Source organism: Meles meles, chromosome 13 (genome assembly GCF_922984935.1).
Source record: "Meles meles chromosome 13, mMelMel3.1 paternal haplotype, whole genome shotgun sequence".
Classification (NCBI taxonomy): domain Eukaryota; kingdom Metazoa; phylum Chordata; class Mammalia; order Carnivora; family Mustelidae; genus Meles; species Meles meles.
Window position 1 is genome coordinate 59,022,164 of NC_060078.1, and position 27,573 is coordinate 59,049,736.

The 27,573-nt window shown below is 37.6% G+C and overlaps 1 protein-coding gene across 2 annotated transcripts; it reads left to right on the top strand.

Moving 5' to 3' along the window:
* The first annotated feature begins 73 nt into the window (after positions 1 to 73).
* Positions 74 to 27,153, top strand: CUTC (cutC copper transporter). 2 transcript variants are annotated; one of them, XM_046027410.1, is made up of 10 exons: positions 74 to 205; positions 4,081 to 4,152; positions 7,562 to 7,621; positions 12,926 to 13,135; positions 14,050 to 14,085; positions 16,858 to 16,991; positions 23,854 to 23,881; positions 25,768 to 25,873; positions 26,656 to 26,710; positions 26,863 to 27,153. In XM_046027410.1, the coding sequence occupies exons 1-10, from the start codon at positions 145 to 147 to the stop codon at positions 26,983 to 26,985; spliced, it is 885 nt and encodes a 294-aa protein (XP_045883366.1). In that variant the 5' UTR covers positions 74 to 144; the 3' UTR covers positions 26,986 to 27,153. The 2 variants fall into 2 exon arrangements, with proteins under 2 accessions (XP_045883366.1, XP_045883367.1); XM_046027411.1 differs by having other exon boundaries at positions 26,656 to 27,002.
* Positions 27,154 to 27,573: the final 420 nt, after the last annotated feature.

Genomic DNA, 27,573 nt, shown 5'->3' on the forward strand with positions numbered 1-27,573 from the left:
CTCCCCTCTCGCGGGGGCTGTTGGGTCTGGGTGTCGGGGACGCGCAGAGGTGCGCGCAGCCGTGAAGCGCGCTTCCTTGGTCGCGCGTGCCGGAACCCCGACTCGGTAGAAACCGAAGACGCAGGAGAGAGGAACGCGTCGAGCATGAAGAGGCAGGGGGCCTCCTCGGAGCGGAAACGGGCGCGCATACCGTCCGGGAAAGCCGGTGCGGAAGGGGGCGGGGAGGGGGCGGTCGTCCGGCTTGACTGCGCGGGGCGGGCCTGCGGGAGTTCTGGCCAGTGGTGTCGCGATTTCTCTGCGAGCACTTCGCGCACCCCGTCGCAGCTCCCCGCGCGGCACGTTCTGTCATTCTGGCTTTAAACGTGGGGAAGCTGAGGGCCTGAGAAGGGGCTTGTAGCGAGAGTGACCTGACTCTGGAACCAGACGTGTGGGTTCGAATCCCGGCGCCACCACGTTTAGGGTGCGACTGTGTTCAAGTTGGTTAACTTCTCTCAGCCTCACGTTCCCCGTCGCCACGCGAGGCTACCAGTCCCCACCCCGTGGCATCGTTGGGACAGTTAGATGCCGAGCGCTGAGCTCCGTGCCAGCCCCTGGTGACCGCTTGGTAACCTGTAGCTGCTGCGGCGGAGGTGAGGACTGGCCCCAAAGCTGCACAGCTGCCGGGTGCCAGAGCTTGTTGTGACTGTCCCCAGTCCCGAGTGCTTGCTGCTGAGCCAGGCGGGACGGCGTGGCAGGTGCTAGGGGATTTAGCAGACCCCCCCCACCTCCACCCCGCACCCGAACTCTTGGTTCCTCTGGACCAGAGGTTCTCAAGCTTTTTTATCTCAGGACCCCTTTCCCCTCCTGAAAGTTAATTGAGAACCTTACAGACGTTTTACTTATAGAGGCTGAGTCTGTTGGTGTTGCTCCTCTACGAAGTTAAAACAGAAGTTTTAAAATATAATTAATTAGGAACCCATTACATGTTAGCACAAATCACATTGTGTGTGTCTGTGTGTGTGTGTGTGACAAATAACTGTCTTCCTAAACAAACAAATAGAATGCCAGTGTTTTATATTTTTTTTGCAAATCTCTTTAAGATCTAGATTAATGGAACTGTTACATTACAGATTGCATTACAGAATTACAGATTGCATTCAATCTGACCTGTCAGGGAGCCGCTTGAAAATTCCACGCCACTTGTGAGAGAATGAGCGTGAACAAGGCAAATAAAGTCTTAGTATTATTATGAAAATGCTTGTCACTGCACAGCCTCTGAGAGGGTCTTAAAGGCCCCCAGAGCTAACCACACTTTGAGAACTGCTGCTCCAAATAAATACCTTTTGTGGAGCGGATGGACACCTTTGATTCCTACAAATAACTCTGCTTCCTGGACAGCTGACTTACTCTGCCTTCTGTCAGAGCCTCCCGTGTGCGCCTCCATCCTCTCCCGGCCAAAGTCCTTCCTCCTGTGAGGCAAGTGGTACCTCTGCAGCACTGTCCAGTTAGACTGACGGGACAGCTGGTGTGGGTGGCTCTCTGGAAACTTGGAATGAATGCAGTGCTCTTGGTTAAGAACATAGAGTGGCTCTTAAGTCTTGAACAGTGTGAGACTGACAGTCTTCTTTTAAATAAGTGAGAGTCTTGCAGTTTGATGTGAGCAGATGATAGATGTTTGTTTTTCAAATTAAAAATAGCCTTTTGCGGCGCCTGGGTAGCTCAGTTGGTTAAGCCTCCGCCTTCCGCTCAGATCATGATCCCAGGGTCCTGGGATGGAGCCCCACATCCGGCTCCCTGCTCAGCGGAGAGCCTGCTTCTCCCTCTCCCTCTGCCTGCTGCTCTGCCTACTTGTGCTCTCTCTCGATCTCTCTGTCAAATGAATAAATAAAATCTTTTTTTTAAAAAGCCTATTAAAAATGATAAAATCAATATTGGGTAGAAAAAGCAACATAGAAAAGTAAAAAGGGGAGGACCCACTAGGCTGCTCAGTTCGTTAAGCAGCAGACTTTTTTTTTTTTTAAGATTTTATTTATTTATTTGACAGCAAGAGCACATAAGCAGATGGAGCCGGAGAGGGAAAAAGAGAAACAAGCGCCATGCTGAGCAGGGAGCCCAATGTGGGGCTCCATCCCAGGACCCTGGGATCATAACCTGAGGCAGAGTCAGTTGCTTAACCGAGCCACCCAGGCGCCCCAAGCATCAGACTCTCCATCTCAGCTCAAATCTTAATCTCAGCCTGACGGCTGGGCTTTTTTAAGTGGAGCCTACTTAAAAAAAAAAAAAAAAAAAAAAAAAAGATAAAAAGAGGAAAGTAAAAAAAATTCCAGATTTTTTTTTTTAAGATTTTATTTATTTATTTGACAGATCACAAGTAGGGAGAGAGGCAGGTAGGGAGAGAGAAGGGAGGAAGCAGGCTCCCTGCTGAGCAGAGAGCCCAATGCAGAGCTCGATCCCAGGACTCTGGGATCATGGACCTGAGCCGAAGGCAGAGGCTTTAACCCACTGAGCCACCCAGGCGCCCCAGAAATTCCAGATCTTTCCACCTAGTAGCCATCATGATCAGCACATCGTGATTCGTTTAGGTATTACTGCATGAAGTATACATTTAATACCCTTAATTGTAAAAAAGCAAAACAAAACAAAAAACTTATGTATTCAACTTACAGAAAAAATCCAAACTTATTTTCATCACACTTTTAGTGTAAATACATGAATGAAATTTGTGAATTTGTATTATTCATCCTTTAGTAAGTCTTTGCATGACTACTGTGTACCAAGGTAGACACTGTGCTTGTTGTAGGTGATAATGAAGATTCCTCACATAAAAACCTTAGGAATTTTAGGTCAAGTAAAATGGAACAAATACCTATCTACATACATAATAATAAGAGGTAGAAAGTAATTAGTATTTTAAGAAGATACAATTAATGTTTTAAAGAGGAACATATAATTTATGAAGAGTTATGTGAATTCAAAAGAGGGAGATCCCTACTTTGGGAGAGAGGAGATATGGAAATGTGATTTAAAATGAATCTTGGAAGATTTTTTTTTTTTTTTTTTTGACAGGCAGAGATCACAAGTAGGCAGAGAGGCAGCAGAGAGAGAGAGGAGGAAGCAGGCTCCCTGCTGAGCAGAGAGCCCGATGTGGGGCTCGATCCCAGGACCCTGGGATCATGACCTGAGCCAAAGGCAGAGGCTTTAACTCACTGAGTCACCCAGGCACCCCAAATCTTGGAAGATTTTACCATTCAAAGATGGAGCCAGCAGGACTTTGTGGTTTGGGGAGATGGTATAAGCAAGAGCAAAGATGAGAATTGAGTGGAACTGGAGGTTTGTAGAGGAAATAATATGTTGTTTATTAATGATAACTTTTTGTACACACAGTGGGTACTCTCCACTTTACATTAATTAAATTTAGTCCTCACTACTTTGAGGTAGGTTTTAAAAGCTACTCTGTTTTATAAAAAACTTAAGCTAAGTAACTTTTCTGGGATCACACAAATAAGTAGTGGGGCCAAGATTTGAAGTCCATCCTTGTTCTTTTTTTTTTTTTTTTTTTAAGATTTTATTTATTTGACAGAGAGAAATCACAAGAGAGGCAGGCAGAGAGAGAGGAAGGGAAGCAGGCTCTCTGCTGAGCAGAGAGCCCGATGCGGGACTCAATCCCAGGACCCTGAGATCATGACCTGAGCCGAAGGCAGCGGCTTAACCCACTGAGCCACCCAGGCGCCCCCTCATCCTTGTTCTTAAACATATCTTTATAAAGACATTTAAACATACTCTGAAAACATTGAGAAATATTGAAAAAATCTGACTTAGAATATGATGATGAGGGCTGTGTTCTAGGAAGATTAATTTGGCATTCAGTGTATATTTTCTTTAGTATAATTTATTATACATATGTCTGTGTACTTATTTCATAGTTAAGAGACCGATTTAATACTCAGTATGGTATTTTATTGCATTCATGGTCTCTAGTGTATTTACCTACTTGCCTATTATTGGACATAGGATTTGGGCAGCAAAATATAAAATAATGGTTGTCAGTTGGTCTGAATGGATAGTACCATCATGAATTGCATTGTTTTCTATGTGTTTTAGGAACGGCAAATGGATTTCTCATGGAAGTGTGTGTTGATTCAGTAGAGTCAGCTGTAAATGCAGAACGAGGAGGTAAGACAAAAGAGAATGAATAACAGTTGGCAACCCTTCTAAAAGTCTGAAAATGGGGGTGCCTGGGTGGCTCAATTGGTTAAGCATCCAACTTTTGATTTCTGCTTAGGTCATGATCTCAGGATTGTAAGATTGAGACCCAGGTCAGACTCAGTGCTGGGTGTGGAGCATGCATGGCATTCTCTCTCCCTCTCCCTCTGCCCCTCCCTCTGTCCTCTCTCTCCCTCTAAAAAAAAAGTCTGAAAAGGAATCCTATGAACTGATCTTGGGAGCCCTTGTGATCTCTAAGGATCCTAGTAATCTTTTTTTTTTTTTTTTTTTTTTTTTTTTAATACGACATTTTTTTTTTTTTTTTTTAAGATTTTATTTATACATTTGACAGACAGAGATCACAAGTAGGCAGAGAGGCAGGCAGAGAGAGAGAGAGGAGGAAGCAGGCTCCCCGCGGAGCAGAGAGCCCGATGCGGGGCTCGATCCCAGGACTCTGAGATCATGACCTGAGCGAAAGGCAGAGGCTTTAACCCACTGAGCCACCCAGGCGCCCCCCTAGTAATCTTTTTGAAAACAGCCAACCAACTGGAAAACATACTGGAAAATTATCATCTTTATCATTTTCTAATCTTACTCCTCCAATAGATCACATTTTGAGTCAAGTGTCCATAATAGTGCTTACTCACCAACTTCATGTTTTTTCAGTTGAACTTAGCAAAGACTTCATTTTTTTCCAAACTGTTGACTTAAAGATGATTTAAGAGTTTTGCTGCCATTTTCATCATCAAGACTTTTATCATTATCTTTCTTTTTAAAAAGATTTGAGAGAGAGCAAAAGACAGAGCACAAGTGGGTGGAGGGGCAGAGGTAGATGGAGAAGCAGGCTCCCTGCTCTCAGGGCTCAATCCCAGGACCCTGAGATCATGGCCTGAACTGTAGGAGGACACTTAACCAACTGAGCTAACCAGATGCCCCCATTATCTTTTTTTTTTTTTTTTTTTTTTAACATTATCTGTTTTACTTCCAGGTTTGTTTTGCATTCTGAACCTGCTTTAATGCGGAAATGTGGACATTCCCATCATCTCAGGATCAGAAATTTTTAGACTTTTTATTATGGAAAATTTCAAACCTATACAAAGGTAGAATAGTATATTGAATCCCCGTGTACTCATCACTCAGCATCTGCTAGTTTCAGCACATGGCCAATATTTCAACTATATCAGGAAATCAGGACACTTTTTGTAAAGAGCAACATAGTATAGGGGTGCCTGTGTAGCTCAGTTGGTTAAACATCTGGCTCTTGATTTCAGCTCAGGTCATGATCTCAGGATCAAGGAATCTGCTTGAGATTTTCTCCCTCTCTCTCTGCTTCTCCCCCTGCGGTCATGTGTGCAGCACATGCTCTCTCAAATAAATAAGTAAATAAATTTTTTTTTTTAAGAGCCACATGGTAGGGGCACCTGGGTGGCTCAGTGGGTTAAAGCCTCTGCCTTTGGCTCAGGTCATGATCCCAGGGTCCTGGGATCGAGCCCCGCATCGGGCTCTCTGCTCAGCAGGGAGCCTGCTTCCTCCTCTCTCTCTGCCTGCCTCTCTGCCTACTTGTGATCTCTGTCTGTCAAATAAATAAATAAAATCTTTAAAAAAAAAAAGCCACATGGTATATATTTTCAATTTTACTGGCAACATTTGGTCTTCGTGGAATATTCTTTGTATTTTTAAAATAATCCTCTGAAAATGTAAAAAAAGGTTCTTTTTTTTTTTTTAAAGGTTCTTAATTTGGCAATAAAAAAAGAGTGAAGTGCTGATATGTGCTACAACATAGATGAATCTTGAAATTCATTATAAATGGAAAAAAAACAGTCACAAAATACCACATGTTATGTGATTCCACCTGTACAAAATGCCACATTAGGTAAATTTTATTATTTTTTAATTTTTTAAAGATTTATTTATTTATTTATTCGACAGAAAAAGAGAGAGAGAGAGATCACAAGTAGGCAGAGAGGCAGGCAGAGGAGAAAGGGAGGAAGCAGGCTCTCCGTGGAGCAGAGAGCCCAATGCGGGGCCGATCCCAGGACCCTGAGATCATAACCTGAGCCGAAGGCAGAGGCTTTAACCCACTGACCCACCCAGGCGCCCCTCACATTAGGCAAATTTTAGAGGCACAAAGTAGATTGATTAGTGGTTGCCAAGGGTTGAGGGGTGTCGGAGAACATAGGTGACTGCTAAAGGGTATGAGGTTTCTTTTGGGGATGAGGAAAATGTTCTAAAATTGATTGTGGTGATGGCTGCAAAACTCTGTAAGTATACTAAATGTATTGAATTGTATACTTTAAATGGGTGAATTATATTGTATGTGAATTATGTAGCAATAAATATTTTTATTTTTTAAAAACAAAAAACAAATACATTTTTAACTTATAGGTCATAACAAAAAAAGCTGTGGCCTTTGGCCTGCAGTGGATTAAGATATTGTCAGCCTGATCCATCCTTTATAAGGTTTTTTTTTTTCATCTTTTTACTTAATAATTTTAGCAGTGCATCTTTTAGTAGGGTTTGAAAAATCATACTATATTACATCAAACATTTACTTTTCACTTATTAGCAGTATGCTTCTTCTATAAAGAACTTTCCCTCATCAACTGTTTATCTTGAGGTTCAGTTTCTAGGAGAAAGGCAGGATAAATGCTTGCTGCTTTTCCCCTGTTTACTGATTTTTGGATAATGAGTTTATTCTCTATCTCCCAGTGAATTATTTTATCATCATGAATTTAGATTTAGACATATTTAAAACGTTTTACTCTTCTTCTTCTTCTTTCTAGTTATTCTTCTTACTGATTCTCAAAGTGTCCCATGTTTGGCTGGTACGAGCCTCTTCAGCCTGAATCCTGAGACTCTTGACATGACCCTGTAGGCTGATAGCTAATCTGCTTTTAACATTCACTTATTCTTGAAATTATTTTGATGTAAGCTATTTAAAATTACCTTGTACTTTTATATATCTTAGAATAATAAACTCTTGCAAAAGATTATCAGTGAAGGTCAGTGTTCCACTATTGTCAATCCAGACCATATTTAGTCTGAGTCACATCCTTGTACATGGAGAAGAAACCCTGTAATACAAAATTTCAAGAGACCTAGCTTAACTTGAATTAACTCTTAAGTTTAATATCAGTAACATCAGATGAGTTGTAGAATATAGTTGGGATTAAAACTAAAGTTTTAGTCTAGTTTTATAATTTGATTTCTTTCAGTCCCTAAGACTCTGCTCTTTATTTGGAAAAAATGTTAAGTTTACTGTTTCATAAATGTTTATTTTGGATGATAATTTCTGAGAAGTGCTTCTTAAAATTTTTCTTAATTTTTAAAAGTTTATTGTATTGAGCAATTCCTTTTTTTTTTTTTTTTTTAAACATAGGTGCTGGTCGGATTGAATTATGTTCTGGCTTACTGGAAGGAGGAACCACACCCAGCATGGGTTAAGTGTTTTCCCTATTTTCTGGTGGGAGTTTATAGAGCCTGGAGACAATGGAAAATGTTTCATTGAGATCCTTTACTAATGTTAACAATGTTAACATTAGTATTTGTGTGTATATATATATATATACATATAATATATAATATATATGTTATACATATGTAATATATGTTATACATATAATATATATGTCATACACGTATAATATATATGTTATACATATATAATATATATGTTATACACATATTATATATGTTATACATATAACATACATGTTATAATATATAACATAATATTATGCATATACATATATGTATAATATATACATATATATTAGATATGTTAACAATGCTGTAGATATTAAATTAGTTACAGGTGCTTATGGTTGTAAATGAACTTCAAAGATGAGATCCTTGTACATCAAAAGTTGAGAGATAATTACTGTTAACATTATCTTTTCATGCTGGCATCTTCAGCATATTGACTTTGGTCTTCATTTCTCCCATCCTGGTCTTTGTGCTTTTATCATACATTTTGCTTCTGTATATGTTAAAAATACATACACTCCACACTGCATTTTTTAAAATTATGTTATATTAGTCACCATTCAGTACTTCATTTTTTTTAAGTTGTTTTTTGTTTTTTCCGTTTTTTTTTTTTTATTTCTTATTTTTTATAAACATATAATGTATTTTTATCCCCAGGGGTACAGCTCTGTGAATCGCCAGGTTTACACACTTCACAGCACTCACCATAGCACATACCCTCCCCAGTGTCCATAACCCCCCCTCCCCCTCTCCCAACCCCAAGGTACTTCATTAATTTTTGATGTAGTGTTCCATGATTCATTATTTGCATATAACGCCCAGTATTTTTGTTTAAAGAGCCAATTGGGATGCCTGGGTGGCTCAGTTGGTTGAACATCCGACTCTTGATTTCATCTCAGGTCATGATTTTAGGATTGTGGATTGAGCCCCATGTTTGGCTCCGCACTCAGTGGGGAATTGGCTTGAGATTCTCTCCCTCTCCCTCTGCCCCTCCCCCACCAACTAGTGCTCTCTTTCATACTCTCTCTCTCTCAAATAAATAAATCTTCTAAAAAAGAAGACTCAATTATCTCTTTTAAAGAGATTAAACCAATAAGAAAACAATCATTTATTTATTTACCTACGTGTAGTTACTATTTCTGATGTTCTTCATTCCTTCATGTATGTCCGTATTTCCATCTGATTTCATTTTCCTTCTGTCTGAAGTAATTCTTTTAACACTTTTTTTTTGTAGTACAAGTATGCTGGGGATGAATTCATTCAACTTTTATATATCTCAGAAAATCTTTCCCCATTTTTTGGAAGTTATTTTTGCTGGGTGTGGAATTCTAGATCAATAGTTTGGTTTTTTTTTTCCTTCTTTCACTATTTTAAAGATGTTTCTCCACTGTCTTCTTGCTGGTGTTATTTCTCATATGAAATATCATCTATACCTTTGTTTTTCTATGTAATGGCTCTTTTTTGTGGTTGCTTTAAAAATTTTTTCTTTATTCCTGGTTTAAGCAATATGATATGATATACCTGATTATAGTTTTCTTCATGTTTCTTGGACTTTGTAGCTTTCATCACATTTGGAAAATTTTCATCATTCAGTGTACACCACCCCCTCCTTCAGAGACTTTAGTTATTCTTGTTTTAGGCTGCTCGAAGTTGTCCCACAGCTCACTGATGAACTACTTTTTTTTTTTTTTTTTAAAGTAGCCTCCACGCCCAGTGTGGAGGCCAACTCGAGGTTTGAACTTAAAACTGTGAGAGCGAGACCTGAGCTGAGATCAAGAGTCAGACACTTAACCAACTGAGCCACCCACGCACCCCTCTTTTTATATTAATCTCCCTTTTCTCTGTTTCATTTTGTATAGATTCTGTTGGTTTGTTTTCAAGTTTACTAATCTTTTCTCTGCAATGTCTAATCTGCTTTTAAACCCACCTAGTACATTTTTCATCTCACACATTATAATTTTCATCTTTAGGAGTTTAATTTGAGACTGTTATATCTCATATATTGTTTCTGAACTCTTTTAAAGATTTGGAATAAAGTTATAATAGATGTTTTAATGACTTGGCTGCTAATTCTAACATCTATATCAGTTCTAGGTTGGTTTCATTTCAATGATTTATCACCTCATGAGGCATCTTAGTTTCCTGCCTGATAATTTCTTACTGGTTACCAGACATGAATTTTGCTTTATTGGATCCTGGATATGTTTATATTCCTATAAACACTCTGAAGCAGTTGGGTTACTTGGAAACAGTTACTTTTGGTTATTGCCTTTAAAATTTGTTAAGCAGGTCTGAAACAGTGGTCAGTCTAGAGTTAATTATTCCTACTACTGAAGAAAGAGCCTTCTGTGTACTGTACCCACTGCCCCATGGATCTTCAATTTTTCCTATCTGCCTGTTGGGAATGAGTATTATTTTTGACCTGACAGGTGTGAATGAAAGGCACTATTTCTTTCTAATTCTTTTAGTGCATTTTTCCCTGGCCTTGTACGATTTCATTGTATATATGCACTCAATAATACTGAGCTGAATATGGAGGGAGATTCTCTGCAAATCTCAAAAATTTCTTTCTCTCCTCCCTGGTGTTCTTTCCTGGGAACTCCAGTCACTTGGTCTCCCTGGACTCTCAGCTTTGTCTCTTCAACTCAGAATTCTCTGGCTTCCACTTGGGTTCCCCCTTTCTATGCTGCAGCCTAGAAAACCCTAAAGGACATTAAATAGATAGATAGATAGATAGATAGATAGATAGATAGATAGATAGAAAGAAAAGAAAAGAAAAGAAAGAAAATCCTCAAGGTAGTAATTTGGGCCAGTTATAGAGCTGACTTCGTTTGTTTCCCATCTTTCAGGCATCATTGTTTTTGTTGCTTGACACACAATGTCTTGCAAACCATTGTTTCATATATTTTTCATATTCATACGTGTTTTGGTTATTATAGGTGGGAGGGTAAATTCAGTCCCTGTTAACGCTGTCTTGGTCAAAAGCAGAAGTCCATGTATGAATTTTTGACTCTTCTGTGTTATTCTAAAGTTGATAATAGCATTTTTTAGTATAAAGGGATCATATATGCAATAGCTCTTTGGAATCTTCTCACTAAAGGAGGGCATTCCCTGGCCATTCTGTGATATATCTAGAACATAACTAAATTTGAGTGCAATCTGTGTTTTGCAACAGCATTCGTGATTTATTGCTTGGTATTGGGCATATTGCTGTCCCATGCAAAACTGGGGTTCTTTTAGGAAGGAAGAAGAAGTAAATCCATTGTGCCGTCACAAAACATAATACAGTTGGTTCCCGATACATGGTGGTTTGGCTTATGGCTTTTTGGGTTTATGGTGGTATGAAAGTAATATGTATTCAGTAGAAGTTGTACTTTGAATTTTGAATTCTGATCTTTTCCTGGATTAGCCATTTGTAGTATGATACTCTCATGATTCTGGGCAGCCACAGCTCCCAGTTAGCTGTGCAATCACAAGAGTAAACAACTGATACACTTGCAACCATTCTGTACCCATATATCCATTCTGTTTTTCACTTTCAGTACCGTATTCAATAAATTACATGAGATAGTCAACACTGTGTTATAAAATAGGCTTTCCATTGGATGATTTTGCCCAAGTGTAGGCTAATGTAAGTTTTCTGAGCATGTTTATGGTAGACTAGTCTAAGCTGTAATGTTCAGTAGGTTAGGTGTATTGAAGGCGTTTTGACTTAGGATTTTTTCAGTTTAAGAGAATGTAATGTAATTATAGTGTAAGACTTAATTGCAGTGTAAGTTATGGAAGATCTTTACTATTGAGGGTTTCTGAGCTAGCAATGAATTGTGTTATTTAGGTATTTTTGTTCATAGATCTCTACATAAATTCACAAACAAGTAGAACTTTGCTCTTTTTTATATTATTTTCAAAAAAGGTTTGATAACTTTCTTTGTTCATTAAAGGGTCATAAATTTTAGAGCTATGTAAACATCTCTATAGTAGGTTCTAAATAGAGCTATAATCAATCAGAAAGGAAAAATCTTATGGAATACACAGGCAGAATATTGAGCCTGTTATATTACACTTTCAAACGTCTTATACAAGGAAAAAGATTTTTTTTTTAATCTGTGTATTTCTTTTTTTTTTCCCATTTTATTTATTTTTTCAGCGTAACAGTATTCATTCTTTTTGCACAACACCCAGTGCTCCATGCAAAACGTGCCCTCCCCATTACCCACCACCTGTTCCCCCAACCTCCCACCCCTGACCCTTCAAAACCCTCAGGTTGCCCCAACCTCCCACCCCTGACCCTTCAAAACCCTCAGGTTGTTTTTCAGAGTCCATAGTCTCTTATGGTTCGCCTCCCCTCCCCAATGTCCATAGCCCGCTCCCCCTCTCCCAATCCCACCTCCCCCCAGCAACCCCCAGTTTGTTTTGTGAGATTAAGAGTCATTTATGGTTTGTCTCCCTCCCAATCCCATCTTGTTTCATTTATTCTTCTCCTATCCCCCTACCCCCCCATGTTGCTTCTCCATGTCCTCATATCAGGGAGATCATATGATAGTTGTCAGGAAAAAGATTTTTTTAAAAGATTTTGTTTATTTGACTGAGCAAGAGATCCCAAACAGGCAGAGAGAAGGTGGGGGGGGGCAGGCTCCCCGCTGAGCAGGGAGCCTGATGCGATGTGGGCCTGATCCTAGGACCCCGGGATCATGACCTGAGCTGAAGGCAGAGGCTTAACCCACTGAGCCATCCAGGTGCCCCCAGGAAAAATATTTTTTTTAGTCAGCTGACAAGTGCTTTTAAAAATGCAGTAAATTCCTTTTTTTACTAAATTGCTCTTTTTTACCCTTGATTCTCTTATTACTTAACTTCTATTATATACACATTTTTAAATTAATGTTGTCATTCCCTTTAGATCCTCTTTCTCTGGTTTCCTCAGCATTGCTTCCTTTTCTTGTAGAAGTGATACACAAGAGCAAATGTAAAAGTCCAATAAATTTTGTTGACTTCCTTGAGCTGTTAGTTCACATTTGAATTTTATTTTTTTTTAAAGATTTTAAAAATTTATTTGAGAGGAAGAGTATGTGAGAGAGAGCACAAGCAGGGCGAGTTGCAGGGTGAGAGGAGAAGCAGGCTCCCTGCAGGGAGCCCAATGTCGGGCTGGATCCCAGGACCCTGAGATCATGACCTAAGTTGAAGGCAGACACTTATCCCACTGAGCTACTCAGGCACCCCTTACATTTGAATTTAATTAGTCTGCTCTCTATTCTTTTAGGTGTCCTTCAAGTAGTGAAGCAATGTGTCCAGATCCCCGTTTTTGTGATGATTCGGCCACGTGGAGGTGACTTTTTATATTCAGATCGTGAAGTTGAGGTGATGAAGGCTGACATTCGTCTTGCCAAGCTTTATGGTGCTGATGGTTTGGTATTTGGAGCATTGACTGAAGATGGAAACATTGACAAAGAGTTGTGCATGTCCCTTGTGGGTAAGAATGTAGCCTCTAGTGATAATTGCATTTAATCCTCCTGATATTGAAAATAATATAACATTGTGTGTCACCTCAGATTTAAAGAAAGAAAAAACACAAGTTTTTCTGAAAACTGCTTTTCAGTCACACCTACAGGCACTTAAGTTAACCTATTTTAAGCAGTAGTTATCTAGATGTTTGGGGCAGAGGGTATATGTGTTCTAGTCCTATGACTCCTAAGTTTAAGTTGTTATAGATCAAGTTCTGTTACTGTTCCTGGAAGGTTTTTTTGTTTGTTTGTTTTAAGATTTTTATTTGTTTATTTGACAGAGAGAGAGATTACAAGTAGGCAGAGAGGCAGGCAGAGAGAGAGGGGGAAGTAGTCTCCCCACCAAGCAGAGAGCCCAACACGGGGCTCGATCCCAGGACCCTGAGATCATGACCTGGGCAGAAGGCAAAGGCTTAACCCACTGAGCCACCCAGACGCCCCTGTTCTTCGAAGGTTTAAGGGAAGTTTACCTTGATTCCTTTAATCACTACATGAAAAACTTTAAAAGCTATTGCAATTGGTGAGGATGGGGAGACATGGAGAGGATGGAAGCATACTATTTATATTACTAGCCAAAGTCTCTCTTGAAGATTCTCAGAGGGGTAAAAGTAATAGATATAATGCTGCCTTTATACTCACCAGATCGCATAATTTTTATTTGGTCTAGCTAAGGAGTGGATGACCGTTTTTTGGTGTGAAAATCAGAGATTAATGGAAACATAGGAATTGTGAATTTGGAAGGCTGCGATTTTGTTATTTTAGTTCACTCTCTTTACTTCCTAAGAGAGGAAAGTATAAAAAAGTCCCACCTAACATGGAAAATTCTGTGTATAGTAATCAGTGATGATCTCTTCATTTATATTGTTATTTGGCTTTTTTATAGCTATATGCCGTCCTCTACCAGTCACTTTCCACCGAGGTGAGTCATTTCCATTTTAAAAGTTCTGTTGAACGGTGTCAGTTTCTAATTTCACCAAATGCCATAACCTTTTTATGGAATGCAATACTGGAGTATTACACTATTACCAGTTGTTTTCTCTTTTCTTTTTTAAGATTTTATTTATTTATTTGACAGACAGAGATCACAAGTAGGCAGAGAGGTAGGCAGAGAGAGAGGAAGGGAAGCAGGCTAACAGGCTCCCTGTTGAGCAGAGAGCCCAATGCAGCGCTCTATCCCAGGACCCTGGGACCATGACCTGAGCCAAAGGCAGAGGCTTTAACCCACTGAGCCACGCAGGTGCCTAGCCAGTTGTTTTCTTTATCCTGACCTTGGGATGGACTGTTTTAAATTTAGAGATGCACAATTTGAAGCTTCGTTACAAAAAGTTGTTAAAAGTAAGTGGTAGTGGTGGTTGTGGATTATAATAGAGGGAGAGATTAGGGATTGGCTACAAATATATGTACTTGTGCAAGCAAGAATTTTGAGATTCTTTTTTTTTTTTTTTAAGATTTTTTTATATTTAAGTACCCGCTGTACCCAGTGTGGGGCTTGAACTCACAACCCCAAGATCAAGAGTCACATGCTCTTCTGATGGAACCAGCCAGGTGCCCTGAGTTTCATTTTTATTAGATTGCCTTAGACCATATGCAACCACCACAAACCACTGTGGCCAGTGAAATGAAATGTATTGTCTGACTTAAGCCAGACAAGACCATTCTAGGAGCTAGTGGTACAGCCAGCTTTCTCAGATGAATATAAGATTCATGAGCAGAGAGAAGGATGGATATCTACGTAAGAATTGGATACTATTAGGAAGGAGGAAAGATGGAATAGATGGAGATAGTCAACGAAGAGATGTTCACTGTTGCACACAAAACTGTATTAATTGTCTACATCAGAATGATTTCTAAAAAGTATCTGATAATTTCATGTAAAAAAATACCTCTTACCTATGGGGCACCTGGGTGGCTCAGTGGGTTAAGCCGCTGCCTTTGGCTCAGGTCATGATCTCAGGATCCTGGGATCGAGTCCCGCATTGGGCTCTCTGCTCAGCGGAGAGCCTGCTTCCCTTCCTCTCTCTCTGCCTGCCTCTCTTGTGATTTCTCTCTGTCAAATAAATAAAATCTTAAAAAAAAAAAAATACCTCTTACCTATAAATCAGGTAGTTCTAATTTCTGTACACTTTTGTCAAACCTTGGTTGGTAAAATGTAGGAACAAGTGACACTTTTGCCTGAAGAGGACACCATACATGAAAAGAAAGAAGTCTTAAGTCATTTTTTTTAACTTGATGCTATGTGCTTGAGAAATTGTTGAATGTTTTTCTGGCCTTTTGAGTAAGCATTTAAAGATTAGTATAAGTGTGGGCACTGGCATTTGCATCTGTTTATAGAAATTAGAGATAAAACATTTGTTATCCTTGTTACTTTTTGAAATGAATAATACCACCAGATAACCGTTTTCTTGACTTGCTGTTTAGTAATGCTTCTCATAAACTAGCAATAACTAAAAGATGTTAGAGTATTTAAAATTCAGCACCTTGAGAGTGGCCAATAAGCAATCATTAAATAGGAAAAGTAGTTTAAATTAGTAAACTTTTATCTGAAAAATATGTACTTTAAAGTTTGGCATGCTAAATAATTTAAAAAGTAAAGATGTCATGTAGAATGTATTTTTCTCTGTTCTTAAACTAAGAAAATCATTTCACATTTCTTTTCCTTAAATACATTTAACAAACATATTTTCATGTTTTCAAAATTGTACTTTGTCCTGGGTTCTACATTTTTTTTCACTCATGTATTTAATGAGATAGTAGGATAGTTTAATCACTGGTGAGGCACTGCTACAAAAAAGGGAAAAGCCTCTGTGGTACATTTAGCTGTCTGTATACACTGAAGGGTAAAATAAAGGGTCAAGCACCTAATCCACTGTAGATTAGAATTTCCATATTATGTAGCAGTGCTGAGAACAAAAGCAGTAGTTTTTCTTTTTGAGGTTCCTAGTGCCACTTTCCTCTCTGAGGAGAAGAGTCTCTTAGAAAATAGAATGGGATTGTGAATATAGATAGTCTATTGTAAACAACTGTCCATATACTGTGAACCTTAAGTATTTGGGGTAAATGGGATAGCATAAAATATTGTCAACAATGAGAATGTGAACCAAGGCCTTTTTTAGAACTGGTCAGTGTAATGTTTGTCTGAGGTCCAGTTTGTCCAGTTTATCTGAAGCCTTAAAACAGAATTTTCCAAATTTGAGGCACTTGCCTATCATATCTGTAGTTTTACCATACCTGAGTGCTACTTGGCAAATTTATTTGATAATTTTCTTTAAATAAAATCTTAAGTGAATTATTTTAAAGAGAGACTTTTCTAACTCATGAAAAATGGAAATGTTTCACTTCAAATCTGTGTTTAAGTAAATACATCTATTTAAATCTGTTTATTTAAATACATCTATTTAAAATGTTTACTATCTAAAATGTATACCATTATGGTATGCAGACTGTGGTATGCTGATAAACTAGTTTTTGGCCAAAAAGAGCTCTGATATATAGTATTTGTAGATTTCTGTGGTTTAAATTGTCGCACCTTGACTGATTTCAAGCTGTCAATGGATTAAAAATGGTGCTCGCAAAACTCCTGAATATTTAACAATTAGCTTTGGCTTGCCAATACAAGCTAAGTCCAGCACTTTTGAAAAGCACTGTATTAGAGGATATCTATACAAAATTCAAATCGATTTATTTATTTCAGCCTTTGACATGGTGCATGATCCAATGGCTGCTCTAGAGACCCTCTTAACCTTGGGATTTGAACGAGTATTGACCAGTGGCTGTGACAGTTCAGCACTAGAAGGGCTACCCTTAATAAAGCGACTCATAGATCAGGTATACATAATTTCTTTCCTTTCTTCCTAACTCTGTTGTGGTTGCTCCTGATATTCTGTTGTTTAGTTAGGTTAGGTAACTAAATATTACTGACTTAATAGTTCCCCTATACAGAAGAGCAATCAGGTAGTAATATATTTATATAATTCTCATTTCTTTAACATAAGTGTTAATTATTTTTTTAAAGATATATTTATTTTAGAGAGATGGGGATATATTTACTTTAGGGAGAGGGAGAGAAAGTCTTAAGCAGACTGTACGGAGCCAAACACAGGGCTTGATCTCAAGATCCTGAGATCACAACCTGAACTGAAACCAAGAGTCGTATGATTAATCCATTGCGCCAACGAAGTGCCCCTCTTTCAAATGAGTGTTTTTAGTGGTTAAGGCTCTTGAGGTCAAATTACAAACAATGCTTAAGGATTTAACCTAACTTGGATAACCACAGCAAATTTTACCTTTTGTCTGCCATCAGCGTTTCATAGTTCTAAGCCATATCATCTCACTGTCAGCCTACGTATACTCAGAAGATCCATATAAAATTTGAAATAATTATCGTTTGGAAGTGAATTCTAAAACAAAATTGTATTCTTTTATCATCTCTCTCTATCAAGATAGGAAGAAATATGTTTTTCTCATATGAATTTCCAAGATGACTTAGCATCATTTGTAGAGCAGTATAAAGGTGACTTTGTGGTATGTCTTTTTTTCTGACACCAGTCCAGCACCATTCTAAGTTAGTGAGTACAGACTTTGAGACAAAAAAATTCTGGATTTGGGATTCAGACACTTATTTGCTGTGTAATGTTGAGTAGATTATTAAGCCTCTGTTTCCTTGTGCGTGCAACTGAGATAATTTATTACTTCCTTTATAAGGTTGTTCTGATGATTGGTAGAGATAAGATATGTAAGAGCCTTAGTACAGTGCTTGACGTATAATAGATCTTGCTACATTATTATTACTACTGCTATTACTAATATTTTTTAGTGTTCCTGTGTAGAAATCTGATATGTTCACTTTCCTATAGCCATGAAAATAATTTTCAGAGATTTCAGCTAAGGATCTGATGTGACTTTGCTAGTCTGGAACTTACTGATTTTGTAAATATTTATTAAGTATATATTAGCTAGCTATAGGGCATTTGTACTATGGTAATGACCATCATGTGTGTGTGTGTGTGTGTGTGTGTGTGTGTGTGTGTGTATAGTCACTACCCTTACAGTTTGGTGTACAACAGGCACTTTTAATAGACTAGGCAATTCTAAGAGAGTGCTATAAAGAAAAGTACTAAGTGGTACCTGGCTTGGATTAGTTGGTAAAGCTTGTGACTTTTGATCCCGGGGTCATGAGTTCATGTCCCATGTTGGGGATAGAGTTTACTTAATAAAACAAATTTGAAGATGCTCAGGGGGCACATTTGAGAGATTTGGGCGTGGGGTTAGCAGTAGTTAGCTCTCCAGAAGAAGACACATCACACACATTGCAGTGTCCTACTCATTCAAGTGATGGTTAAGAGTGATCTATGTAAAAATGGGTAGAAAGAGTAGGTGACTCCTTCTTGCAGAAGAAATAGTACATACAAAGGCCTAGAAAAAAGAAGTAAGCGTGACTTCTGACATACTGAAGAAACCAGAATGTTGGATACAAAGAAAAGAATGCTGTCCAGAGCCTTGAAAACTGTTGAAGAGTTTGGATTTTATCCTTGGGGCAGTGGGGAGGTCTGAAGTGTTTTAAAATAGAATAGTTGATGAATCAGGTTTTCATTTTAAAGTTGTTACTATGAAGGAGACAATGAGGTAGATATAATGCCATAGTCGTGTCTTGCATTTCATAATCACTGTGTTGCATATGTGAATTGTAGTTTAATCATTGGTTGGCAGGAAGCACTGGGTTAAATATTCTCATACACTAACTTTATTTCTTTTTTATAAAATAAAAATTGCATGTATTTAGGGTATATGGGATATTTTGATATTAAATATTAGTGAAATGGTTACAGTCAGGCTAATTGACATATCCATCTCCTCATATATTGTTCATTGTGTGTTTATATGTGGTAAGAGTACCCAAAATATTATCGTCTTAGCAGATTTTCAGTATCCATTGCAGTATTACTAACTATAGTTATATTGTATATTAGATCTGAGATTTATTCATCCTGCATAATTGCAACTTTGTATCCTTTGGCCAATATCTACCTATATTCCCCACCTCCTCACTCCTGATAGCAGTGTTCTACTCTCTTTTTCTGTGTATTTGACTTTTTTAGATTCCACATATAAGTGAGATCATGCCAACTTTATTTTTTGAAGCAGTTACCTAATATACTGGTTAAAGCATAGGTTTTGGTATTAGAAAGGTCTGTGCTTAAATCCTGGCTTTGCCACTTATTAACAGTAACTCTGGGCAAATTACCTAACCATTCTTCAGTTTCTTTCTTTTTTTTTTTTTTTTAAGATTTTATTTATTTATTTGACAGAGAGAAATCACAACAAGGCAGAGAGGCAGGCAGAGAGAGAGAGAGAGGGAAGCAGGCTCCCCGCTGAGCAGAGAGCCCGATGCGGGACTCGATCCCAGGACCCTGAGATCATGACCTGAGCCGAAGGCAGTGGCTTAACCCACTGAGCCGCCCATGCGCCCCTCTTCAGTTTCTTCTACAAAGTTAGCATACTAATAGCACCTACCTGCTAGAATAGTGGATTACTTCAGATAACAGCACAAAGTCTGATACTTAGGAAGTACTTTATACTGTTAATCACTTTGATAGCTTTAGGTAAGCATATAGTTCTCAATAATCTTTTATGGAAACCAGCCCCCTCCCAAAAGTGGTAGTTTAATTTGTTCATGTTTTGGAAAGCTTTCACTTGGAAGAAAGAGTTAAATGTGATTTTTTTTTCTCCTAAAGTCATATCAGTATTCCGGATAGTAATATTTGGTATTATAGATGCTTTGCTTTAACACATTTGAGATTACCAAATGGTCTTATTCTACTTATATCTTTGAACAATTATTAAATTCTATGAGTTAGCCCCTTCCCCCTTTTACTCTCTAATTTCATTACCTTGCTTTATAGTTTTTTTTTCATTGTACATATTACTACCTAAAATTTTATTCTATAAATATACCTATCTGTTGTCTACTTTCCATGAACATGTAAACTCCATGACAGAAGGAAGGTTCTCTTGTTTACCACGTCAGGGAGGAAAGTCTGTTTCTTTGCCTTCTTAGATTTTGTGTTTGAGGGTTGAGGAAGTAAACTGACAAAATACAAAATACAGATCAGTGAGAGAAAAAATAGATTTTAATCAAGTATGTACATGTATTGGAGTTGACAAAGAAATGTGACTCAGAGGTGCTTAGAATTTGGATCTTACATACCATCTTAATAGGTGAAGAGGAGTGGGGAGAAGGGCGCATAGGAATTTAGAAAAAGGAAAAAGACAAGAGCATTTATGGGGTTGGGAAGAAAGACTTTTTGGAAATAGAAATAGATGGATCCTAGTGAGAATAAATTGAAGATAATGTAGTTTTGTGACAATGTCTGTTTGGATGTGGTACTAATGAGTTGCTCCCAGAGAGGGGATTTTTGACAATTGAGTTCTTTTTGAGTTCTTTTGGGAGACTTTGCTTTTAGGGCAGATAAGGATTTCAGGAATTCAAATGCTTACAGCTCAAAATCATTTTTATGACACAGTGGCATATTCTGGGTCCTTTCAACTACAATATTCTCTATACCCAGAACAGTGCTTGATAATGTGGTAGGCACTTAATACATATTTATTGGATGGATGGATGAGTGAGTAAAATGACACTGATAAACACTTTTATAATCCGTTTTGATCAGCGTTAAAAAAAATGATCAGAAGGAAGTTCTCTGAAAAATCTACAAAATTGCAGCCTACTGATTTTTTTTCTATGGAAAAAGAATCTAATCTTTTTTGGTAACTTTGGAGCTACCTTTCCAAATGATGTAATTCAGCTGTCATGAAAAATTATGTGCTTTTTCAGTGACAAATGTGCCAGAAGTTGGACTTTGAGGTTACTTTTGATTATTTTTACTGAATCCCTGTTATTTAAATACTAGTCTGGGGATTCTGATTTCCTCATTAGAGAGTATGAGTTGTTGCCTCAGATCTGTAAAAGAGACTTTATATTAAGCACCTCACATGCTCATCTTAAGCATCACACATGAAGTCAGGCAGAGAGAGTCGATTATCATATGGTTTCGCTTATTTGTGGAGCATACGGAATAACACAGAGGACATGGGGAGATGGAGAGGAGAAAGGAGTTGGGGGAAATTGGAGGGGGAGACGAACCATGAGAGACTGTGCACTCTGAGGAACAAACTGAGGGTTTTGGAGGGGAGGGGGATGGGAGGTTAGGTGAGTCTGGTGGTGGGTATTATGGAGGGCATGTATTGCATGGAGCACTGGATGTGGTGCATAAACAATTCTGGAACACTGAAAAGAACTTTTAAAAATTAATAAAAATAGAAAAAAAGAACCACACATGAAGAAATTCAATTTCCATACAGTTTCAGTGGTTTCATTCTAAAAATTAGTGAGCTTAACATAGTATGTAATTATTTTTAATTTAAATTTTAGTGAACATACAGTGCAATATTGGTTTCTAGAGTGGAGAATTCAGTGGTTCATCACTTACATACAATACCCAGTGCTCATCACTGTTTAATACCCATCTAACCCATCCCCCACCTACATCCCTACATCAGCCCTCAGTTTGTTCTCTATCATTAAGAGTCCCTTGTTTCCCTCTCTCCTTTTTTTCTTTTCCCCCTTCCCATATGTTCATCTGTTTTCTTTCTTGAATTCCACATATGAGTGAGATCATATGGTATTTGTCTTTCTCTGACTGACTTATTTCACTTAGCGTAATATACTCTAGCTCCATCTGTGTCATTGCAAATGGCAAGGTTTCTTTTTTTGACAGCTGAGTAATATTCCATTGTATATATAAACCACATCTTCTTTATCCATTTATCAGTTGATGGACATTTGGGCTTTCTCCATAGTTTGGCTATTGTTGATAATGCTGCAGGGTGCACATACCCCTTCAAATCTGTATTTTGTATCCTTTAGGTAAATACCTAGTAGTGCAGTTGCTGGATCGTAGGTAGTTCTATTTTAACTTTTCAAGGAAACTTCTAGCTGTTCTTCAGAGTGGTTGCAACAGTTTGCATTCCCACCAACAGTGCAAGAGGGTTCCCCTTTCTCCACATCCTTACCAACACCTGTTGTTGTGTCTTGTGTTGTTAATTTTAGCCATTCTGACACGTATGAGGCAATATCTCATTGTGGTTTTGATTTATATTTCTCTGATGATGAGTGATGTCAAGCATCTTTTCATGTGTCTGGTATCCATCTGAATGTCTTTGTTAAGGTGTCTACTCATGTATTCTCTGCCCAGTTCTTAAATGAGTTCTTTGTTTTTGGGGTGTTAAGTTTGATAAGTTCTTTATAGATTGTGGATGCTAAGGTGTTAAGTTTGATAAGTTCTTTATAGATTGTGGATGCTAACCTTCATCAGATATATCATTTCAAGTATTTTCTCCTATTCCATAAGCTGCCTTTTAGTTTCATTGACTATTTCTTTGCTGTGCTGAAGGTTTTTGTCTTGATGAAGACCCAGTGGTTCATTTTTGCTTTGGTTTCCTTTGCCTTCGGTGATGTGTCTAGTAAGAAGTTGCTGTGGCCAAGGTTGAAGAGGTTTCTGCCTGTGTTCTCTTGTAGGATTTTGATGGTTTCCCATCTCACATTTAGATCTTTCATCCATTTTAGATTTATTTTTGTGTGCGGTATAAGAAAGTGGTCCAGTTTCATTCTAATGTGTGTTGCTGTCCAGTTTTTCCAACACCATTTGTTGAAGAGACTGTCTTTTTTCCACTGGATATTCTTTCCTGCTTTGTTGAAGATTAGTTGGCCATATAGATGTGAGTCCATTTCTGGGTCTTCTGTTCTGTTGCATTGATCTGTCTTTCTGTTTTTGTGCCAGTACTATACCATGTCAATGACTACAGCTTTGTAATGTAGCTTGGAATCGTGATGCCTCAGGTTTTTTCCTTTTTTCTGAAGAGCTTTGGCTCTTCAGGGTCTTTTGTGACTCCATACAAATTTTAGGATTGGTTGTTATAGCTCTGTGAAAAATGTTGGTGGATAATGTATAATTTTTATTCTGTCATCACGACCTACCTGTTACTAGTAGTTCTACTAAATTTGCATTTGGTTTATATCCTTTCAACTCTCAGTGATACAGAGTATATCTCCAAAACTTATTTAGGAAATATAATGAACATTTGAATACAAATAAGGGAATTCAATACCTATCACCCAGAATTTTCAGAAATTAATCCATATAGTCTAATTTTATTACTTAAAATCCAGTTTTGTTTAACTGATATAATAAGCTAGGGAATTTAGTTGAAGATACAAAATTTAAGGAGGTTGCTTTTCCCCCCAGTAATTTACTGTTACACCGTGCTCTTTTTTCCTGCTGAAATCTTGTTTAAATTCAATTTTCATTCCACTCCATACCAAGAACTCAGAATTAGTGTTATTTTTCAGTAATGACTTTTCTTAAGGTGATGTGATTGTTCAGCATTTATACTGTAGTCTCCTATTCTTTGTGTTCATCACAGTACAAGTCTTCAAAGCAATAGAAAGAGTTACTGTGCTAAACATCTTATTAATCAATATCCCAAAGAAATAGAGATGACTATTGAAAGTAGACACTAGTACTAGTTTTTAAAATTTAATATACTTTCACTCATGCTTCTGTTCTCACTGCCTTATTACCCCATTTGAGAGAAAGATATTAAAATTTGTTTTTTTTTCTTTTTTCAGGCAAAAGGGAGGATTGTGGTAATGCCAGGTATTTAATTATCTATCCATTTGTTAGTATAAACTGAGGTGCAGTGAAAGAAGAACAAAGGAGGCAGGACAACATGGGAGAAAATATTAATACATGGTATTCAGAGAGAAGAATATGTAATTCGATTAAAAATTTAAGATGGGAGATCTGTGCTGGAATTTAAAACTTCAGATAAGGAGAACATTCTACCAGGAATTAGTTCAGAGAGTAGCAAATAGGGAAGTAGATTGTTTGGGATTGGGGTTTCTCCATGTTTGCTCTCCCATAGTGTAGAATTTTGTGAATGTGGATGTTCATCTCTGGTGAGACACACCAAGTTTGATACTGCTATAATGAGTTAGGACCAAATGTCCTAGTTGTTATCAAAGTGTAAGCAAATGTTTAGGCAATATCTGTGGACAAATATAATACTCACTTGGTTCTTGAAAATCTCTGATCACCAAATTCTTCCTTAAATCTAGAACAATTGGAGCATGTGCTCCTGATGATAACCATAAGATCAACTCGGTGCATACTGGCTCATTAGAGATGAACAATTTTTTTTAAGGATTTTATTTATTTATTTGACAGACAGAGATCATAAGTAGGCAGAGAGGCAGGCAAAGAGAGAGGGGGAAGCAGGTTCCCTGCTGAGCAGAGAGCCTGATGCAGGGCTCTATCCCAGGACCCTGGGATCATGACCTGAGCCAAAGGCAGAGGCTTTAACCCACTGAGTCACCCAGGCGCCCCTAGAGATGAACAATTTTTAAAGAATTAATAAGGAGATCTAGAATCAGAGTGAGACAAATAGAAAGACAATCTTAATTTTTTCATATTAATTTTCTCAAACATACAAGAAAGTTGGAGATAGCATAATGAATACTCATATATTGATTCCCCAAATTTAACATTTTGCCACAATTATTGTCGTTTTTTACCCTTAGGCATTTTAAAGTGAAAAACGTCATGACATTTTATCTTTACACATGTTAAAAAAAAGTCTTTGTTCTTTCAGCTTCTTAGGGCTCAGTGATATTACTGTGTCACTAAGAAAAAAGAAAACAAACAAGTTAATGAGTCCAAAAGAGTATGTGAAGTCAAGTTACTTCAGCAACTTGAACAGTTGAAATACCAAATACATATTTTAATCAGTCATTAAAAAATCTTTATTGAATACTTCCTGTATATTAGGAAAGAAGAAAATAAAGATGCATAATTTTATATTTTTAATCTGGCCTCAGTTCAGAATATGATTGTTTATATAAAAATATTTAATTAAGAGATTATTCAACAAAACAAATGAGTCATTACAAAGTACGGATTGTGCAGTTTTACTAAAGTAGAATTGGATTCTTCTGTGAAAATCAAAGTTGATATTGTAATGAATAAACTGTGTAACACCTTGCATTACTCCAATTTCCAAAGAAATCTGTGTGTTTTGGGGCTAAGGAGAGAACTTGTGTCTTTCAGACACATCTCTCAGGCTGTGCTTTTGTAGCTTCATCCTCAAACATATCCTTACTTTTTGTTTTAATTTGATTTTGCTTAAATTGAGAGGGAACAGGGATAGATCACTCAGTGATTTTTCCTTGCCATAGAACAACCTTTTTAAAGTCAGGATTATATGATGTTATTATATAAACCAACGGATGTAGAAGATTCTATCACACAGGTTCTATGGTTCCATCATAAGGTTTTATGACCTTATTAGTTGTTCTCCAGAACCTGTAGCCTATGTATTTTATCATTTTTTCTAATATCATTCTAGCTTAGTAGGGAGAGAGTAACTCTTGAGTCAATGAGAAATTTTGGTATGGAAATTTCAGGTAGAGCAAGCAGTCACTATTATTCCTTAAATTTTATACAGAATTCTGTTTGACTTAATGTATTACTTATTCTTCCAACAGGGGGCGGTATAACAGACAGAAATCTACAAAGGATCCTTGAGGGTTCAGGTGCTACAGAATTTCACTGTTCTGCTCGGTCTGCTAGAGATTCAGGAATGAAATTTCGGTAAAAATGTATTCTTTGATTCATACAAGAAGGGACAGATTAATCTTTACATATTGTTAGAGGAAAACCTTAGCTGATGGCATGATTAATGAATGGAATGTTGTGAATAATGTGTAAGTATTGCAGTCATTTTTGCAGTTTTTCGATTGCAAAATGGTTTTATCCTGCCTCACATAAGCAGGCTCTTCTGAACATAGGTGAACTTTATATTTTTATAGTCATTGCTGAACTTAGACCACTTAATAATAAACCTAATTCAGCAGCTGAGCGTCAAATGAGTTGGATATATATGTATGTCCATTCAACTGTGATTTCCTTTAGCGGAGTTAATAACTATGGTATAAGGATGGAAGAGTCATAGTCATTTTTATGGCTCCTTTAATACTTAGTCTTCTCTCACCTTTGCTATTTTTAGTTACTTTGAAACTATACCACCATTAAGAAATTGAAACTATTGAGTTTTTTTTTATTATGCTTTAGAAGACTCCTATAATTTAATAGTTAGTAGTTTATTATTTCTATTTAGAATTGGGGAAAATGAGATGTAAAAGAAACAGGAAGCTTAGAACTACATTTTTAGACATAACATCAAGTATATTGTTAGGTACACTTGGTTACTAGATGTTTCGAGTAAGTAATAAAAATTATGAAATATGGGGATCCAGGATCCTTGACCTACCCATGTTCTTAAACCATTAAATAGTCTATAAAGTGAAGCACTGGTAGGAGGGCTCATTTAACAACTTATGTAATTATCTGTCTTTTTATTATTTCTGTTGCAGAAATTTCTCTGTTGCCATGGGAGCCTCTCTTTCTAGCTCAGAATATTCTCAAAAGGTAACAGATGTGGCACAAGTAAGGACTTTGAATGCTATTGCAAAGAATATTCTGGTTTAGCCAGACCTCTCTGAGAGACACGGATCTCACAAGATGAAGGTAGAAGAGTAGTCCGTAATCATGACACAGCTTTAACCTTCTTCTCTGACCAGGACTGTCACAGTTTGAGTCTCACATGGCCACGGAGAGCGTTTCCAAGAAGACAAAGAATTCGAGCAAGGCTGCAACCACTTCCTTTGCTTAATCTTGCCAGCCATCTCTATTATCATGGTTAAATGTGGTGTATGCTTCTTCCACAGACAGAGGTCAGTCTGTTTTGTGGAATTAATTGATGAACTGGGAAAACTGGACTGTAAGGTATGAATTTAGAGTGTGACTTCAGGGTCAATTTAATAGCAGTATTTTGCTTTTTCGTTTGTAAAATAAAAATTTCCTTTCTGTTCTGGTAGTCTTTTTAAATTTAAATTCAATTTAATTAACATAGAGCATATTATTAGTATCAGAGGTAGAATTTTGTGATTATCAATTGCATAGAACACCCAGTGCTCATTCCATCAAGTGCCCTCCTTAACGCCCATCACCCAGTATCCCACCCTCCCACTCACCTCCCCTCCAGGAACCCTCTGTTTGTTTCCTATAGTTAAGAGTCTCTTATGGTTTTTCCTCCCTCTTTGTTCTTATTTTATTTTTCCTTCTTTCCCTGTATGTTCATCTGTTTGTTTCTTAAATTCCACATATGAATGAAATCAAATAATATTTGTCTTTCTGTGCTTTGCTTAGCATAATACCCTCTAGTTCCATCCATGTCATTGCAAACGGCAAGATTTCCTTGCTGTTTTGGCACTAAGTGATATCCCATTGTG

Excerpts from the sequence above, each read along its gene's own strand:
- CUTC (XM_046027410.1), top strand. The coding sequence starts at position 145 with ATGAAGAGGCAGGGGGCCTCCTCGGAGCGGAAACGGGCGCGCATACCG. Across the intron at positions 16,992-23,853 it reads TAAAGCGACTCATAGATCAG|GCAAAAGGGAGGATTGTGGT; the intron begins GTATACATAATT and ends TTCTTTTTTCAG. Across the intron at positions 26,711-26,862 it reads GCTCAGAATATTCTCAAAAG|GACTGTCACAGTTTGAGTCT; the intron begins GTAACAGATGTG and ends TTCTCTGACCAG.